Source organism: Podarcis tiliguerta (assembly GCF_965153285.1).
Source record: "Podarcis tiliguerta genome assembly, chromosome: 16".
In the NCBI taxonomy this organism is placed as follows: Eukaryota; Metazoa; Chordata; class Lepidosauria; order Squamata; family Lacertidae; genus Podarcis; species Podarcis tiliguerta.
The window spans coordinates 17,357,107-17,376,843 of NC_139549.1; the positions used below are offsets into that span (position 1 = coordinate 17,357,107).

General features: G+C 45.7%; 1 protein-coding gene across 1 annotated transcript in view; it reads left to right on the top strand.

The window, feature by feature from the left end:
- Positions 1–19,737, top strand: part of ITGA10 (integrin subunit alpha 10) — a 53,021-nt gene that overhangs the window by 7,272 nt on the left and 26,012 nt on the right. The window contains exons 2-6 of the mRNA XM_083417287.1: positions 5,708–5,819; positions 11,102–11,211; positions 12,699–12,787; positions 15,822–15,936; positions 17,071–17,198. Coding sequence (XP_083273413.1) covers positions 5,708–5,819; positions 11,102–11,211; positions 12,699–12,787; positions 15,822–15,936; positions 17,071–17,198 — 554 coding nt within the window. The remainder of the gene's footprint in view (positions 1–5,707; positions 5,820–11,101; positions 11,212–12,698; positions 12,788–15,821; positions 15,937–17,070; positions 17,199–19,737) is intronic.

Here is a 19,737-nt window from a genome sequence, read left to right on the forward strand (position 1 = left end):
ACGCTTTGCTCTTTTCTCCGGGGCTTTGCCAGATTCTGAGCTGCCGTTGGGAGGGCAGGACTATTGCTGCTGGTCTCCGTTTCTGGAAATCGCTCCCTCAGATACTGGCGATGATGACTTTGACGCTACCCGCTTCTGCTTTTCTTCCTTCCTTCCTGACAAAAGCAAAACACTGGCAAACTTATTTCCAACAAATAGATTTCGACTGCTTCCATGTTATCTTTTGCCCCAAGCAGAATGCTAGGGGCATTAATACTCATTTCCATATGGAAAGCAATTTGTACAATTTGTATGAAGGACCTCCAACAATCAGCTATGTACGTACTGTTGGCTAAGCCCAGGTTTCCAGCATGTAAGAGTGTGTTTCCTTTGCCACGGAGTAACTGCAGCAACTGGAGAGCAGGGTTACATTCATCAGATAGTACGGTTGCTCTGTAGGCTTCAGGTCATTGATTTATTTATTGGCAGTATTTATAGCCCACTCTTTATTGAATGTTTTCGATCCTGGAGCTGGGAACAAAGTAATAAAAATAAACAGAGGAAATCAATATAGAAAAATTACAAAATTAAATACACAGGACCAATAAACAACCATACTATCATAAGGTAAACAAACAAAATTACAACAGCATAAATTAATACTTCCAGTTTAACAAAATAATAATAATAAGTCAGATAGTGATGTGCAGGTGGATTTGCTGGCCTCCAACATCTCCTTACCGGCAGATATAGACATCATTCAGGGGTCTTCCCCTCCATTTCAGAAATTAAACCACTGTCTTTACCCTGATATCAGATGTGTGTAAAAGAGTGATCCATGGCTAGAGACAAGGGGGAAAGTGAGGCACTCTGCACACGATCAGGAACACTGCCACTTTTACTATTGTCTCAAATGCACCTGGGCTGCAGTGCTGAAAACAGATTCTCAGGCGCAGCTTAATCCTTCTTATAATGACTACCTGCCAGAGGAGAACAGAGAAGGCTTTCTGAGCCAGCCAGAAGGGTAAACAATGTTTTTTGCAGGGCCAAGGTAAACTCTCTGTCCAAATTTCAGATACTGGCCCACGTTTGCTCCTGGCCTTCCCTTCCCTCCAGAGTGCGTTCGCTGAACGGATGTGGGATTGTGCCGGTAACTTGAAACGGACGAAATTTGTTGGGAACTTTGTGAAAGTTGGACTGGAATTTTGGCTCATAAGGCTGTGCCATGGCGGACTGCGGTGGGTGGGTTGCTGTTTTAGCAGCTGCAAGCATCAGATCGTTTTTCTTCTTCTTGAGCAAAGAAACCTCACCCCTCCTCAGCACACACATTCCCAACAACATGGCCGTAAGTTTAGGAGATGTGAGAGAGTAGTTCCCAAATTGTTTTGAGCAACCACCCCCTTGGTTCCACAAACTCGTGGACATCCAGTTAACGTCAGGGAATGGTCTGGATCGGAAGATTGGGGAATGCAGTTGCAGGCAGATCAATTCATCTCAGAAGAGGAGGGGGAATACACACCCACACCTACCTCCAGCATTTTCAGAAGCAGAGAGAGAGGCATACATAGACACAGAAGCTGGACAGATTAGGGAGGAGTTACCCAGCTATGAGATAATGACAAGAGATCCAGAAGGGAGGGGGCAGCTGGGAGACACATCAACTGAGAGTGTGTGGAAACCCCCCTCCCCAGGGACTCAGAGGTCCAAACGTATCAGAGAACATAGGAGGCTGAGAGGGGGAGGAGCTTCCCATTGGCACACTCCTTGCTGCGGAAGTCAGAAGGAGGATTCAGAGTAGGCAACCGATCTTGCGGAAGGTTTTCTGTTTGTGCTTGCAACATGATACTGTAATAAAATGACTATAAAACTATCAACTGCTCGTTAATTATTATCAGTGAGCTACTGAAGGGTGAAGGGAACTCCCACACTTGACAGTTAAGTGGAATGTTGGAAGATTAAGGCGGATAAAAGGAAGTCCTTCCACTGCGTGCAGTTAAACTATGGAATCTGCTCCCACAGGGGGTGGTGATGGGCTCCATCTTGGATAGATTTAAAAGAAGATTGGACAAATTCATGGAAGAGAAGGCTATCAACAACAACTTCAAAACATTAGCCATTACAGTGGTACCTCGAGTTACATGCGCTTCAGGTTACAGACTCCGCTAACCCAGAAATAATACCTCGGGTTAAGAACTTTGCTTCAGGATGAGAACAGAAATCGCACGGCGGCGGCACAGCAGCAGTGGGAGGCCCCATTAGCTAAAGTGGTACCTCAGGTTAAGAACAGTTTTAGGTTAAGAATGGACCCCCAGAAAGAATTAAGTTCTTAACCCGAGCTACCACTTTAATTGCACATTTATTCAAAATCCAATTAAAACAATTTAGTTAAATAATTGAACAAAATTGATGATCCAGTGATACCAGTTTTTCAAAGTCTGATGGTACCCTGCCAGCACCCCGATTTCTCTTTGTGCTCCCCTAAATAATCCCACGGCCTCCCAGGGGATGGTACCACTCACCTTGGGAATCACTGGTGTGAGGCCATGAGCCCAAGTTCCTGTGATCGACATGTAGAAACAAGTTTCAGCCCACGAAGTTGTTCATTTATGGACTGACTAATTTTTTAATAATTAGTACAATTACTGCACATATGTCAAATCATAAGCAAAAAATAAGGTAGGTCCCTCCTGTGAGGACCTTACAGTTTGAAATTTGATCACAAGAGAGGAAAATACCGGTATATATTCTAAAAATGATTTGGATCCTGTTTTCTGGAAATAATGCTTGCTTTCATATAGGGCTGTATCAAACCATCCCCAAATTGGTGGTTCATCCAGTTTTGGAGGTGCAGTTTTGGAGAGGGATGGCGATTGAAGAACACACACACACCCCACTCAAAACTGCAGCCCCAAACAGTAACCAAAATGATGCTTCCAGGTCCACTACGTGCAAGAGATAGGTGAATTTAGAATAGCTCTTTTCTTTCACTCTCCAAATCCCTTGTTGCTCTTCCTTCCTGCATTTTAGGTGGGGTTGGTCTAGATGATCCTCAGGGTCTCCCAACTCTACAATTCTCTTATTCCAAGCAGTGTCTGCTGGAAATATTTTGACCTGGTAGGGCTGCAATTTTTAACCCTGCCGTTTTCATCCCAGTAGGACTTGTAAAACAGTTATTTAGGAAAGTGTGCCGTTCTACACGTGCAGAGTGCTACTGTCTCCTCCTCTCTGAAAAACTACCCGCCAGATTCTCTGCACATCTATGGAGAGGGAAAGAGGGTCAATGTGCGAGGGCTCAAGTATAATTTTCAGACAAGATTGACTCCACAACTCTTATTCGGAAATTGAGCCTTATCAGATGACATAAGTTTCTGAATCCATGTATTCACCCATTGCCAAAAAAACCCACAGATATAAATGCGAGGAAAATTTTATTCCTGTTGCATGCAGACCCCCCCCCAAAAAAAAACCTCAGGGGGAAAATCAGTTTAACTATTCATTATCCAAAACATTTATCCCCCCCCCCCCAATCAAAAAACAAAGAATTCCAACGCAGGGGCTGGGGGAGATTCTTTCCTTTGAGCCAGGACACATCAGAGCATAGCAGAACATATTTGCAGTTCCTGACTCAGTCCTGAAAATGCGGCAAAATAATCTCTGTTCATGTACAGGGTTCATAACGCCAGGTGATTTAATGATAAAAAAGGTATTTGCTATAGAAATAGACTCATAATTGCTGGCTTGCTTGTTCTCTCTCTCTCTGTGTCTGTCACAAAACAAATACTAAACTAACCCCGCCCCCCAGCTCCTCAAAATAGGATTGTTGTTTTTCTGGCTTTCAAGGAAACAACTCTAAAAAAGATAAAGGACCCCTGGACGGTTACGTCCAGTCAAGGTGACTGTGGGGTTGCGGCTTTCAAGGAAACAGCTCTGAGCATGCTCAGAAGCAGTGTATGATTCTGATAGGCCAATGCAAGCACAGAGGGCTGCCTTTGAAGCATCTCCTACATCTGTTGCAGTGGCTGTGTTGAACAGGTCCCATAGCAACAGACAGAGTAAGAGCTTTTCTACTAGGGCGGACTTTCTGGCAGTCCGATCAGTCACACGGTTTACCAGTTTAGAGATGGATAGGAAGGACCTCTAGCTATATTTCTGGATTAGGACTGGCTGAGTGATGCAGAGAGCTGATTGGCCAGAGAACAGAAGATGGACAAAAATGCCTCAGTAACTTCAAGGAAGTATAAAATGTGTGGGACAAGAAGTAGTGTTTGGCTTTGAGTTTTGGAGGAGGAATTTTTAAAAAAACAAACCCTGTTTGACATTTTTAGTGGGAGAGCTGTGCCGCAGTTGTCCAGTGGACTAGCCTCCACTGCCATTAAGATCTTCAGAGGAAGTTCCAAGTCACATCCTATCTCAGGTTAGCTTGATGAGTATGAGCAGCAGGGGCTTCTCTGTGGTGGCACCTTGGCTCTGGAAATCCCTTCCTGAGGACTGAAACCCTTTCTTCTTTGGGGTTTTGTAAAGAGTCTTTTTACAGTGTATTTGTTTCTGCCTGTGGAATATGAGTCCTGTTGACGTTTATTTTATTACTTTTATTGCTTGTTTTTTTGGGGTAATTTTGTAATATTTTGACTCACTCTGTGTGTGTGTGTTTTAATGTTTCCATGAGACAATTTGGAGGATGTCAGATAGAAAAGTGGTTCAGTAATGCTTGGGTTACCTTATAAATAATATAAATCAACACACTCCTGTGTATTGGTGATGGCCTGAGTGCTAGCCAATATGTACCCTCCCTAGCCAGCATAGTGTATATTGGCCCTTCTAGCTTACCTTACTAGGAAGTGCCTGAGTCGCCTCTCACTCAGGCCATGGGTTTTTTGGTTCTAGTTCTGGAGTGCTGTTTGCAGCCTGCCGCACAGCATCTTTTTCCGTTTAGTTTGCTGCCGTTAAAGCTCTTGTGGGTTATGCATCCTCTGCATGACCTTCTGCTCATGATACATTTTGGCCAGATTTTCTCAATCCAAGCTGTATTTTCCATCCCGGTACGGAATAGTGATGTTTGTACTGAGCACACCTCAAAGTGGAAGTGCGTGTGAAAGGAGGAGGACCAGTCTAATCTGCAGGTGGAGCTGGGAAGACATAAAGATTTTGTTTGCTGTGAGAATCCAGAGCGATGGCATTGGGGAGCCCCTGCTCCCAAACCTAATGGTGGCCGGTTGGAGTGTCTGTGGGCGTGTTAATGCTGTGAGCCTTTCAATTTTATACTCGGCCCGTATGTATAAATAAAATCATATACTGTATTACAGCGTCTCTAGTGACCTTCATTCTTATGAAACCTGAGGTATTGCAGTCCCCGAGATCTCCATAATTATCACTATTATTTACACCATTCTCAACAGAAAGTGCTCAGGGCGGTGAACAAAATCATGAAATATAATACAGACAAAAACAGATACCAAAACAGACTTCAAAGCAGTATCAATACAACCAGCACTGCCAGTAGAAAAAACATCACGAGGAAAAAAAAGGTGTCATTTATTTAATTACTGTATATGTTTAATATGTGTCATTTATTTATTTAAACAGATTTCTATCCTGCCTTTTCATTTGAGTGCTAAAAGCATCTCACAATAAAAACCACATATCAGGTGACAGTAATGTAAGTAATATGTGTATATATATTTGTAAAAATGCTCCCAATTTCTCTCTCTCCTTTTCTCAACCATTCAAGGGTTTGGAACTCCATTTAACATTGATGTGAAAAGACCTCAGATCTTCCGTGGCCCACAGGAAGCCCAGTTTGGGTACAAAGTCCTTCAGTACACAGCCCAGGGGCAGAAATGGTAAGTCAAGGCTGGTTAAACCTAACCTGCTATAGCTGTTTTGAATATGACCATTCCTCTCTTTTTTATAGATTGTCACCAAAACTTACACATACATGGAAGCTTAAAACCACGGCCTCTGCCTCTAGTTCAATTATCCAGAAACCTGAGGGAAGACATGTCCTTCCAGGGCCAGCCATACTATTAGACAAAGTGAGCTGACTGACTCTGGCAGCTAATTTCCAGTGTCGTGGAAGGGCAACCTACTTGCTGCTTACTTTTTAAAATTTAACATGTTATTATTTCATAAAAGTGTGTTGCATTTTTACTGCTGCCAGGGAGGGGAAGATATGCTGATAGGATTATCTTTTGGCCTCAGGTGCCAAAATAACTTGGCTAGCCTTTGACACTGCAATTTGATGGGCGGTGAGTGGTGAGTGGAGGATTTCCTGCTCCACCACAGGGAGCAAATTGTCTTAGGCCCGTTCTGTCTACAAATATATTTTGTGTGGGGTTGGGGGGGGCGGTTATATTGCTCCAAAGGAGGGAGGCAAATTAGCACTTTGAGTGCCAAGACATAAGGGAGTGGAGTTTGTACCCTCTCACAGGTTGGGGAAAAAATTATTGAGGGAATTCTTTGCATCCGTCTTTATGGTGGAAAATCTAGGGCAGATTCCCAGTGCCTGAACACTAACTTGTGCAGGAAGGGAGTCTGAGGAACTGAGGCAGATAGAGGTGATGAGGTGAAGTTCTAGGCCTAACAGACACAATGAAAACTGGCAAAAGTCCGGATGGAATCCACCCTAGAACTCAAGCGTGAATTTCCTAATCTTCTAACAAAAATATGTAACTTGCTCCCTCAGATCAGCCTCCACATCTGAGGACTGGAAAGAAGACAGTGTAACACCAATTTTTAGAAAAGGAAACCGGAGGGATCCTTTGAAATTACAGGCTAGTTAGCTTGATATCTGTCCTGGGAAAACATTGGGGTCTGCTGACCCCAGTGTGTGCCAGCTCTGAAAATGATCTGCACTAGGGATCGTTAGGATTTGAAAAATAAAACTGCCAATATCATTATGCCGTTATATAAACCTATGGTGCAACTGCACTAGGAATACTATGTGCAGTTCTGGACACCTCCCTTCCAAAAGGATATTGTAGAGCAGGAGGCTTCAGAAAAAAGGCCGCCAAAATGATCAAAGGGATGAAGCGACTCTCCCATGAGGAAAGGTTGCCATGTTTGGGACTTTTTAATTTAGAGGAAAGGCAAAAAAGAAGTGACATTATAGAAGTTTATAAAATTACACATGGCATGGAGAAAGTGGTTAGAGAAAAGCTTTCCCCCCTCTCATAACATTAGAACCTAGAGGTCAATAACCCAGATAATAATCTGAAATAGTTATGATGATCATGATGATAAAGATGATTCCTTAAGCATCTCTAGATATATCTCTAAGGGGCGATTTTGAGTGGATTTTTTTACAGAGACTAGGGTATGTGCTGAAACATTCAGCGTTCCTTTTCTAGTGGCAGGGGGGCGGGGAGACTATTTGAATGAAGGTTTTGGCTTTGAGGCCAAGGATCTAAGGAATGAAACAGGCAATGATTTCCTGACAACTTGTGGTACCTCAAAATCTGTCTTCCCCCACCACACCCTTGAGGCCTAAATGCAGGTCTAAAAACAGCCCCCTGTTGCTCGTTTCTGCCTTTCCTCTGAGGCGGCTTCCACCTCTTCTCTGGCTTCCAGACCTCAGTCCTGCGTCAGTCCTGAATCAGAAAGGGAAATTCCGAGCTGCACCAATGATTTCCCCAATTGTACATCCGCTGGACTTGTTAAAGAACAAAGGAACAAAAGGGAACTGTTGGCAGCCCTCGTGCACTTGAGAATAATTCACAGATGGAGAAGAAATTCAGTATATGCCAGACTTCCATATGCTGCCATTAAGGGTGGCTAGGGAACTGGGTCCAAAGATCACATGAAACACAGAGGCACTCAAGAAGAGCCTCTGTGTGCAGCCGCCATAGCTGCTGGTGGGTGTTTGGAGCGTCCCCTGATGGCCCAGAGCCACATGGAAGCTGTCCTGCTGAATGGGTTCACCAGATGTCTGGCCTCCTTAGCTTGAAATGATGCTGTGGGGGAGTTGGAAATGGGATGTCTCATGAATTTATGTTATCGGGGTGAAATATACACGGAGTCGAGAGTGGATTTCATGTTCTTTATTCAGCTCATAGTGGTGAGGAGGAATGGAAGTTCCCCCAGAATGTCTGCTTTATATACATTATTTACACAATGGGCCCCATGTGATTGGCTCATTCCGGGATTCTCCTGTAGGCCAATCAGGTCGCGGATTCACTTCCACCTGGAGCTGGATTGGGTGGCTCCTGTGGACCAATCAGACTGCTGCATTCTGAATCCTATTGTTCTAGGACCAATCAGACTGCTGTATTTTGGATCCTATTCAACTCAGTACATAACACAGGGAGACCTGAGCTTTTGACCTGAAAATGGGATTCAGTGTGGGTTAAGGTTTGCCAACTGATCCAGGCCTTCTCTTGCGGTGTAGAAAGGTTTCTCAGCTTGGAGATAATGCTTGTCATTCTCTGCAAGATCCATTTGAACAGTTGGCAGCATTTCCTGGAGTCAGAGCATAGCTGTGACGGCTAGTAACCTTTGATAAAGACTTTTCCCTGAATTTGTCTCATCCTCTTTTAAAGCCGTCCAAGCTGGTGGGCCTTTTCTGCCTCCTGCAGGAGGTTAAAGTCTGCTCCTCCTGCAGTGATTAATTCAACTTCCGCTGATGCATTTAAACTTCCAACAGCACAGGGTGGGTTTCAACGTAAAAATACAAAATAAGAACACAAAATACCTAACAACAACCCACCCCCCAAACAAACCAATAACCCCCTGGCACAGACACATTTAAAAGGCCATGGATTGTTTAATCAGCCAAAGGCCTGGTTATAGAGAAACCTTTTCATCTGGTGCCTAAAGATATGTAATGGAGGTGCCAGGTGAGCCTCCCTGGGGAGAGTACTCTACACAGTGGTGAAGGAAGGAGGTGCAGTAGGTCCACGCCACCCCAGGTGTCACCACTCAGGGGGGTGACAAAATGCTGGGTGGCACTCACTGCGGGGCCTTCACGTCTCTCCGGGGACGCGGTGGTTTCGGCGCACGCAGGCTCTGCGCTGCCCAAATGGTTCGCCCGCTTCCTCCCTCCTCCCAGCTGTAGGGTGGCTGAGTGGAAGGAGGCAGGCAGACTCCCGAGGCCCCAGGCTGCGCCCCACCCCTAGGTGCGCCGCCCCAGGCGCCCGAGCGGCTTTCTCCGCCGCTGACTCTACAAGTGGGGATCCACTGCAGAAAAGGCCCATTCTCATGTTGCCACCCTCCAGACATTTTGTAGAGGGGGCAGATGAAGAAGGGCCTCAGAGGATGAACACAGGCTCTGGGTTTCTTCACAGAATCTTAGAGTTGGGACCCCAAGGTTCATCTAGTCTAACTGCCTGCAATGCAGGAATCTCAGCTAAAGCATCCATGACAGATGGCCACCCAACCTCTGTTTGAAAACCTCCAAGGAAGGAGAGTCCACCACCTCTCGTGGGAGTCAGTTCCACTGCTGAATAGCTCTTGATGTCAGAAAGTTCTTTTTTTACGAATTTTTAGTTGGAATCTCCTTTCTTGCAACTTGAAGCCATTGGTTCAAGTCCGACCATCCAGAGCGGGGGAAAACAAGCATGCTCTCGCCTCCATTGTGATGACAGCCCTTTAAGATATTTGAAGATGGCTATCATATCTCCTCTCCGTCTCCTCTTTTCCAGGCTAAACACACCCAGTTCCTTCAAGTGCTCCTCATGAGCCTTAGTTTCCAGACCCTTGATCATCATGTGGGGGATTGGTGTTATATACTCAAACCATCTTGGGGGCAACCTGGCCTGCTGAATTCATCTCACTGATGAGGAGTGGGGCTGACACACAGTTGCATCCTTTGATACCTCCAGATATTGTAATATGGTAGAACATTGGGGTGATAGGCTAAATCCCAAGCAGCACCTTCAGAGGAAAACTGTGGGGAATGCCCTACTTCCCCATAATATATTTCCATCGTATTACCAGAATGAAGGAGGAATCTGTGATTTTGCTGGCGATGAGGAACCCAGGAATCAGATGCAAAGCTTAACATGATCATTCTGTTTCCCATGGAAAAGGCATCTCAGAGTGGGCAATGGGGCTCATGAGCTTGGGGGGACTGGCTTCAGTGAGAAAGTGGGGCAGCGTGTCGGACCCCCCCCCCCAACCAAGAACTGGGTTCTCCACAGCCAGCACTTTGGGGTGTGTGTGTGCCAGTAATGTATTAGGGATGCCTCCCTTTCCTTTCTCCAGCTTCTTTCCAGACACATTGAGTGAGTAGATGAGGTGGTGAGAACAGTTTTCGGGACCCCCTGGGAAAGGGGATGGACAAAATGAAGGGTGGGGGGAGAAATGAGAGAGGGGAAAGTGAGCAGGAGGAAGGAAATGCAAGAGAAATGGGTCTCCCTCTTCCTTTCCCTTCCTTTCTCTCTCCTGCACAAACCTCCATCCAACTCTGTCCTGCCAAATTTCACAGTTCATCATCTAGTTTTCAGTACAGTAATAGTAATACAGTGCTTAAAAAAAATAAATCCAAACTACTCTTCTTCTTTTTTTCTTTTTTTTTGCAAGATGTGATTTCCCTCACAACAATCCTGTGAGGTAATGCAGCACATTCACTCTACCATTTTACAGATACAGTGCTAGAATAGAGGGGGATGGCTACTTGCTAGATAGGGCCACTGCTGCCTCCGTCTCCTCTTTTCTGGGGCAGTTCCTAAAAAGCTACATGGGGTGCAGCAATTGACAGTGTTTTTATAACCCTTAAAAGCCAGGGAATTAATCAGTGACATGAACCCATGGCTCCTAATTCCATGTGAAACTCCCGTTGCAAAGAACCGTGTTTTACCTGCAAAATTATGCCACAATACTCCAGAAAACAATATACAAATATTGGCATGGTTTCATGTTACTGTGACTTTTAAATCATTTAATGGCATCAGGCAGGATTTTCAGCACCTGCTGAAAACATTTTTGTTTAGACATGCCTATCCAGAATGTTGACATGTGTTTTTTTTTTTTAGTTTACCATTGGTTTTAATTATTATTTGAATGTTATGAATGGCTCTTTTAAACTGTGTTTTATTGATATATTTTTTTTGTAAACCGCTTTGAGTTTTCTTTTTCTTTTTATAGTCAAGTGGTTTATACATTTAATGAAATAAAGAAATCTCAACAGGATGCTGGTGGGGGCACCTTGGGATGGGACGGCAGATGACAGAAAAGGTGACGTTTACAAGTGTGTTGTGGGAGAGAGGAACAACTCAACGTGCGCCAAAGTCAACATAGGTAGGTAATGTCGTCATTGCTGGGAAGTACTTGCCCTGCCTCTGCCCCATCAGTTTCAGAACTCATACTGTTGCTGGGATTGGATGGCTTAAAGGTTTTATTCAGTAAGTTAGCACAGTGTCCCAAAAACGAGTCTAGAAGTTACAAGTTCATGAGGCACAGCAGGTAAGATAAGATGTTGTTCCAAAAATTGGGACACCCAATGTCAGGGGCTAGACTGAGGAGAAATGGTGGGAACTGCCCCCCCTCCTGCACCTTCCCTAGAAGAGGAGGACAGTGTAGATTTAGATCAGTGGTTTGCAGAAGGTCATAGTTCAGAGGCTGCAGGGGGGAGAAGCTGGGAAATATTGGGAGAGCAGCAGGGGATAGACACCTAACAGACTGAAGTGTCCCTTGAAAGCATTCCTGACCCCCCCTTCTCCCAGAACAAGGTGTGCCTTGAGAGTAATAGAACAGAAAACTCAGAGGCAGAAAGCACAGATCAGCCAGCGCAGGGGTGATGTAGAATAGGAGGGTCTGAGGGGGTGGGACTTTACTTGGAGCAACGCCATTAACTAAGAGAGACTACATTCCTTCGTCTCTCTCTGTGAATATTGAATAAACTGCCTTTGTGTTTTTCCGCTTCTTGGCATCCCACCGTGAGAGGGATAGGATTCCCTGAAGTCTTGACATACACGCTGTGTATGCACTGAGTGCGCAGTGACTGGTCCAAAGTCTCCATGAGGGTTAAGCACGCATGGTCTGTTCATGCTGGCACCGTGTCCCTGGATTCATAGACTCATAGAATTGTGGAATTGGAAGGGAGATGGAGCAGAGACAGCAGGACCAGCTCACTGTTGGATTTATCGTCAGGTTCCTTGATCTAGGGCTTGTTGTACCCTTCTGTGACCATCCTTAATAAATAAATAAATCGGGTGTGATCCTGAGTCTTGCAGCAGAATTAATGGAGGGTTTGGGGGAGGCAGTGGCGTAGCGTGGGTTGTCAGCACCCGGGGCAAGGCAAGTAATTTGCGCCCCCTAACCCGGGGCAAGGCAAGAAATTTGCGTGTCCCCCCCCCGCTGCAGTGTCCCTCCCCCATATAGTCCCTCGCTCTCTCTCCGCACTGCACCGCACCGCACGCCTGGCACCCCCCCTCCACAGTGGGCGGCGACCCGGCGGCTCAGATCGGATTCGCACAGCCAGCACTGCAGTGAGAGAGAGTGAGTGAGCCAGGTAGGGGCAGAGAGCGCCCCCCCCAGATGTTGCGCCCGGTGTGGCCGGCCCCCCCTGCACCCCCCACGCTACGCCACTGGGGGGAGGCAAGGGCAGGCGTACATCACGGAGGAGGGTTTTAATGTGCAGGGTAGCTATTACCTCTCATTCCAGTCCCAGCCATGATCTGATGCAAGGCTCATATTTTTGTATGTGTTCCCCCCCCCTTCCACTTCCTCTTCTTACTTCTCTTCCTCCCCCACCCTCTTGCTGGCCTCTTGTGAACTAAAATTAGGTGACATGGCCCTGCAGAACAACTCCAGGCAAATCAAAAACATGCATTTTGGAATGTCGCTTGTGGCCAACAAAGATGACGGGTTTGTGGTGAGCAATATTTGTGGTGTCTTTTTCTGTATTTAAATTGAAAACACAAACAAGAGACAGATGCACAAAAATGAGATCTAGGAAAGGCTGCTATTACTTCAGTGGAAGCCAGGTGAACCGTAAGGCTAGGGTCCCCAACATGGCCCCATATTTTATTTCTAAAATGAAGTTCGTTTGTTTGAAAGAAGGGGTGTCTGCCATTTTGGTCTGTCTTTCATTTATTTTGGTATGTGTGTATTTTGCCCTTTGGGGGATAGATTCACATGCATCTGGGGCATCAGTTTATATATGATATCTCCATCAGTCTTCAGTCAAGAGGCCGGTCCCACTCCTTGCATTAAAACACTGAATTTGTGGTTTTGCAACCTGGCTTTGCAAAAAGCATTTTGTCATTTTTACCAAAGATAATAAAAAGACATAGAACAGTTCATTTACTAGGGAAGAAAGAAGTGCATGCATGCATCCTGCAAACAGGATGCAGGGTGTGTTTTGGAAAAGCAGAGTGAAGAAACAAAAATTAGGGATTTTGATGATACTGTTCCCATCCCATTCACCCCACCTCCAGTCTCAGCAAAGCCCCTATGTCTTTTAGGAGCCATGTGGTGTGCTGAAAATCAACAGGCAAGGCAATTCAGTAGCAGAAGGGAGCAAGATTGACAAAAATGTTGCCTTGGGTATAGTCAGGATCTATTTATATTTTTTAAAGTAGTGTATTTCAAGAATACTTTTTGTGGTTATTTTGTCGTGTCTCATGATAGCTCCGGCAATTTTATTGTCACATGCCTAACAACAAGCTCGTTGTTGTCAATGGACAAACAACCCATTTAATTCCTACTAAGCAAGGGGATTTAATGTGTAGGAGGGTCGTGGCCTTGAAAACAAGAAACCGGCAACCTGGGAGAACTATTGTGCAGAGTCTGAAACGTGGCCCCTGATGGAAAGGCAGAGATTGTGAAAGCTCTGCTTGTCGTGTTTCTGCCTGCCAAAGACTTGCAAGTAACAGCGGGGTGGGGGGCCCCTTCTTTAATGGAGGTGTGCCTGTAAAGATCACAGCTGCAGCCAACGATGGCACACCCAAAGGAGCTTAATTCCTTCCCTGAACAGCTGGCCAGGGAGGCTGTGGCTGGTATCTAGGGCAGCTTGGCTGGGCGTTCCCTGCAAGCAGAGGAGGCCGTTAGCTGCTGCTTGGCTGGCTGGCATTTTTGTGGTGAGGCTCTTGTTTACTCTCAAAGCCCGCCTGAGCATCTGTTTGAAGCTGGCCTGAGGGCAGCGAGGCCCTGAAAGCGGGTTGAGCAGGACAGCCTTTCAAACAGCAAATGAACACAGGGGAGCTGCAGTTGCTGGTAATGGGGCCAAGTCCCCAGCTCTGACAAGGGTTCCTGAGATGGGACCTCTGAACAAATGGAAAGAATAACTAAATATTCAAAAGTTTTGCACTGGAAAACTTGGAATTCCACAGCCTGTATAATGAATTACACATGTGCCAGCTGTCCCACTTTATCGGGGACAAGCTCTGTCTTTTAATCCGTGTCACTGGTGCAAGAACTGGCCTTTAAACCAGAAATTCCCAAACCTGTTTGGGCTATCTCCCCTTTGCTTCCCTAAACTCAACCCTGGTATCCCCTACTCCATAAAAGAAAAACATCATTCACTAAGGAAGGCGATAACACAATAAAATTCAAAACAGTAACAATTAGGGCTCATTCAAACTTGCTTTTGTGCCACGAAACAGCTCTGTGCTTTAAAGTGGAAAACCCAAATTGCCACTTATTCTGATTCAGTGGGTTTTCACTGAATCAGAAAGCGCCGGGTGTGGGTGTGTTCAGACACAGTACTTTAAAGCACAGACCTGTGCCTAGGAAGCACAGGGCAAAAGGTAATTGTGGATGAGCTCTTAGTTGCGCATTTATTCAAAACCCAGTTAAAACTATTTACCGTACTTTTCCGTCCATAAGATGCCCCCATGTATAAGACGCCCCCTATTTTGGGGGGACTTTGATTTAAGAAAATGGGGGGGAGATACTATCCGTGAATAAGACGAGCCCAGACTTTGAATATTATTTTAGAGTAAAAAAATATAGTCTTATACACGGAAAGTCGGGACGTGGGTGGCGCTGTGGGTTAAACCACAGAGCCTAGGACTTGCAGATCAGAAGGTTGGCGGTTGGAATCCCCGCGACGGGGTGAGCTCTCATTGCTCGGTCACTGCTCCTGCCAACCTAGCAGTTCGAAAGCACGTCAGAGTGCAAGTAGATAAATAGGTACCGCTCCGGTGGGAAGGTAAACGGCGTTTCCGTGCGCTGCTCTGGTTTGCCAGAAGCTGTACGCCGGCTCCCTTAGCCAATAAAGCGAGATAAGCGCCACAACCCTAGAGTCGGTCACGACTGGACCTAATGGTCAACGGTCCCTTCACCTATACAGTGGTACCTTGGGTTACATACGCTTCAGGTTACATTCGCTTCAGGTTACAGACTCCGCTAACCCAGAAATATTGCTTCAGGTTAAGAACTTTGCTTCAGGATGAGAACAGAAATCATGCTCCGGTGGCATGGCAGCAGCAGGAGGCCCCATTAGCTAAAGTGGTGCTTCAGGTTAAGTACAGTTTCAGGTTAAGTACAGACCTCCGGAACGAATTAAGTACTTAACCCAAGGTTCCACTGTACACGGAAAAGTATGGTAGTTTAATTAATTCAGCAAGATGGATTAACTTGATCCAGTGATACCAGCTTTTCAAAGTCTGAGAGTCATTGACACCTCCAGCGCCCCCCATCCCCCCTTGCCTCTTAGCTCCCCCCAGGTAATCCCCACTGCCCACAGGGGGCAGTACCACCCACTTTTAACCCTTCCTGATTGTACCCAAAACTCTCTCGGATTCTGAACATGCTAAGAATTGTCTGGCAAAAGAGAACAGGAAGCTGCCAGACCACTGGTCTTTCTAGCTCAGTAAAGTCTGGCGGCAACACTCCACTTAAACCAGTTTGCGTCTCCTCTCCAGTGTGGCTGGGCAGGTTCTTATGTCCGGTTCTCTTGACAGGCTTGTGCTCCCTTGTGGTCCCAGGAATGCGGCACGTCCATGTTCAGCACTGGGATTTGCACCAGCGTGGATGAGAACTTCCGCCTGACGGAAAACATCGCCCCAACAGCTCAGAGTAAGTTTTGGTGTCCTGCATGGTGTGTCAGATTTCTAAAGCGGCCAGCATTGAGGGCCTCTGCAGGAAACCCTTCTCTCTGCTCCCAAGTCCCTCAGAAATAGTTGTGTCGGTCCAGGAGAAAGGGAATTGCCACTCTAAACGTGTTCAGAAGTCCTCTGGGCTAGCCAATATGGCACCCTCCTGTTGTAGCATTTAACATAGCAGGTGATGACAAGAAAGGCCTTTATGTACCTGAAATCCTGGAGAGAGTTGCTGCCTCCCAGAGTAGGCTGGTCTGAACAAGCAGTTTGACTGAATATACGGCAGCAGTGGCGTAGCGTGGGGGGTGCAGGGGGGGCCGGCCGCACCGGGCGCAACATCTGGGGGGGCGCTCGCACTCGCAGCTCTCTGCCCCTACCTGGCTCACTCACTCTCACTGCAGTGCTGGCTGTGCGAATCCGATCCGAGCCGCCGGGTCGCCGCCCACTGTGGAGGGGGGGTGCCAGGCGTGCGGTGCGGTGCGGAGCGGAGAGAGAGCGAGGGACTATCTGGGGGAGGGACAGGGCAGTGGGGGGCGCAAATTACTTGCCCCGGGTGCTGACAACCCACGCTACGCCACTGTACGGCAGCTTCCTTTGTTAAAAGCTGTTGGGTGTTTTAGTGATTTGAAATGCAGAAACCGCTGTGAGCATTTAAGTCCGTCCCCCCCCCCCCCAAGGTTAGCATTTTCCTTCAGCCTGCAGGCCCAGGAGGACTCATTGCAATGATTCCACATGACTCAGGCTCTGGAAAGTCGTGTTGGGACATCAGTCATGCATCGTGTGCCAATGACTTTTCTCCATGGACTCACTGAGGTGGCAGCCTTAGGCCTCTGTTGAATCACTTCAGGCCAGCGGGGCCGTGTGCCATATTTTACAGAGGGCAGACCCCTATTTTAAGAGCGTGGCCTGGTCAAAATCCAGTTTAGGGATTTTGTAAAGGAAGAGAGGGGTGTGTATATGTTTGGAAGTAGCCCATCCCCCATAAATGGGTCATCTTGCTAGTCCCAGCTTTTTGGAGAAAAACATATTTGCCTACCGCTATCCCCTACCCCTGAAAAAAACAACCCTCTTTTGCCATTGCCTAACTTTCTGTCTTTTCAATTTCATACAGGATGCTCAACTTACATGGACATAATAATTGTTCTGGATGGTTCCAACAGCATTTATCCTTGGTACGAGGTGCAGAACTTTCTTAGCAACATCCTTAGCAAATTTTTCATCGATCCAGAGCAGATCCAAGTGAGTTTGCTATTTTGTTTGAAATTAGTTTTTAAAAAGATCAACCAAACATATATGATGGAACAAATATAAGTTATTTGAAATTGCAGTATAGGCTTGGCTACCTATTCATATACTAAGCTACACTTCAATTTATAAATTACAGTGGTAGCTCGGGTTACATACGCTTCAGGTTACAGACTCCGCTAACCCAGAAATAGTGCCTCAGGTTAAGAACTTTGCTTCAGGATGAGAACAGAAATCGTGCTCCGGCGGCAGCAGGAGGCCCCATTAGCTAAAGTGGTGCTTCAGGTTAAGAACAGTTTCAGATTAAGAACAGACCTACGGAACGAATTAAGTACTTAACCCGAGGTACCACTGTATTGTTTCTTTCCATTATTTGTTAAACAGTCATTCTGCAGCTTCACACAATCAATTGCAAAACCGTCAGCTTCTAGCACTCAGTAAACATATGGGACCACTCAGTTCCACTCATTTAACTCTCCTCTTGATAACTTAGCTTCGCAGTAACTTAATTATTCCAAATCAGCTTTCACAGGGCAAAATCACTGTGGAGAAAATCTGCTTTTATAAGGCAACGATCACTGTTGCAAACTGGAGATTTGATGGGGAGGGGCGGTTCTTGAGGATTCTGTGCCTGCTGGTCTGATGGGAGTTGAAATCCAAAACATCTGGAGGGCAGCAGGTCAGGAAAGGCCAGCATACAGTGGGCAGAGGGTTGAGAGCCACCCAAGACATCCCTGTGAGAGTCTGCTTGGCTTCCTCCCCACATCCTCCGGCTATGTTGGCTGAGGAAACGCTTAGACACTCTGCTTGGACCGTTTCCCTGACTCACGCATGATGAGAAGGAAGTTGTGCTGGGCCAAAGCCAAGGGCAAGGCATTATTACCATCAACACCGCTATCCATTATTATTGGTATTCTTACACCCTATATTTTTCTAGGCACTGGGGATTAAGAAAGCAACATAGTCCTACTCACAAGCTTATAGTCTAATGGGCAGGGATGCTGTTCCAAAGGACAGGGGCAGCCACACTAAAAGCCCTGCTCTGAGTTTACTGCAGAGCAGGCTTCTGAGATCTTTGGATCTTGCAAGATAAACTCTCCCGCAGACTGTTGCCATCTGCTGGGTGTATAAGGGATAAGCCGGTCCCTCAAGTAAACTGGACCAGAAGTGTATGTTACATGTTAGTGGCAACACCATGAACTTGGCCAGATAGTAAATTGGCAGCCAGAGCAAATCCTGCAAGAAAAGGTCTTACGTTTCAGAATGTAAACTCAGAACATCCATTGCTATACTCAAATGTCAAAGGACCTAGATTTCGCTGACCCAGATTATGGTGGTGGCAATCTGCTGCATCTAGTAATTTTAAAATTTTGACCGTATTTAACTTGTTGCCATTAAGCAATGCTCACCTTTTTGAAGGATCGGTTGCATATAAATATTATATCCCGTATGAAGAGTTTGGCTGGTCTTAACAACAGCCATCCTTTGATATTTAAGCTACGGAATGTCAAGTTTATGTATAATGATCAGCTCTGAAACAGAAGGAAACCTTGGCATGCAAAGCCACCTTCTCAGGTATATATCCACTACTGTTTCTGAGCAGAATTTCAACTTTTAATAACTCAATTACACTACACATAATAACGTAAAAAGAACCTTTCTGGTTTTTTTTTAAATAATATTTTATTAAGATTTTCGCATAAGAAAAAAGAAAAATACAAAAATAAAAACAATTCAGTTTTCATAATATATCTTGCATTTGCTTATTTCCCGGACCTCCCCACACCTCCCCTCTCTGTATTCCAGTTCAATTATTTATTCAGCAAATCCCTTCCCTCTCCCTTATCCTTATCCTGATCTTAGTATATTATACCTTTAGCTTTTCATCTATTAACCTTCCGTTTTTCCATACTCCTTCACCACATTGTTGCTAATAACCTTTTAACCTCAATCCGATGTCATTCTAACATTCATTAACCTTATAATATTTCTGTAAATAGTCTTTAAATTTCTTCCACTCTTCCTCCACCGTCTCTTCTCCCTGGTCTCTGATTCTGCCAGTCATTTTTGCCAATTCCATGTAGTCCATCACCTTCATCTGCCATTCTTCCAGAGTGGGTAGTTCTTGTGTCTTCCAATACTGCGCGATGAGTATTCTTGCTGCTGTTGTGGCATACATAAAGAAAGTTCTATCCTTCTTTAACACCAATTGGCCAACCATGCCCAGGAGAAAGGCCTCTGGTTTCTTCGGGAAGGTATATTTAAACACCTTCTTCATTTCATTATAGATCATCTCCCAGAAGTAAAAAGAACCTTTCTGGATGAGATCATTGGCCCATCGAGCCCAGCATCCTGTTCTCACAGCGGCCAACCAAATACCTGTGGGAAACCTTCAGGCAGGATCCGAGCACAAGAGCAACTCTCCCCTCCTGCAGTTTGCCTCCGACTATGGAGACAGAGCATAGCCATCCTGGCTAGTGGCCATTGATAGCCTTATTCTCCATGAATTTGTCGAATCCTGTTTAAAGTCATC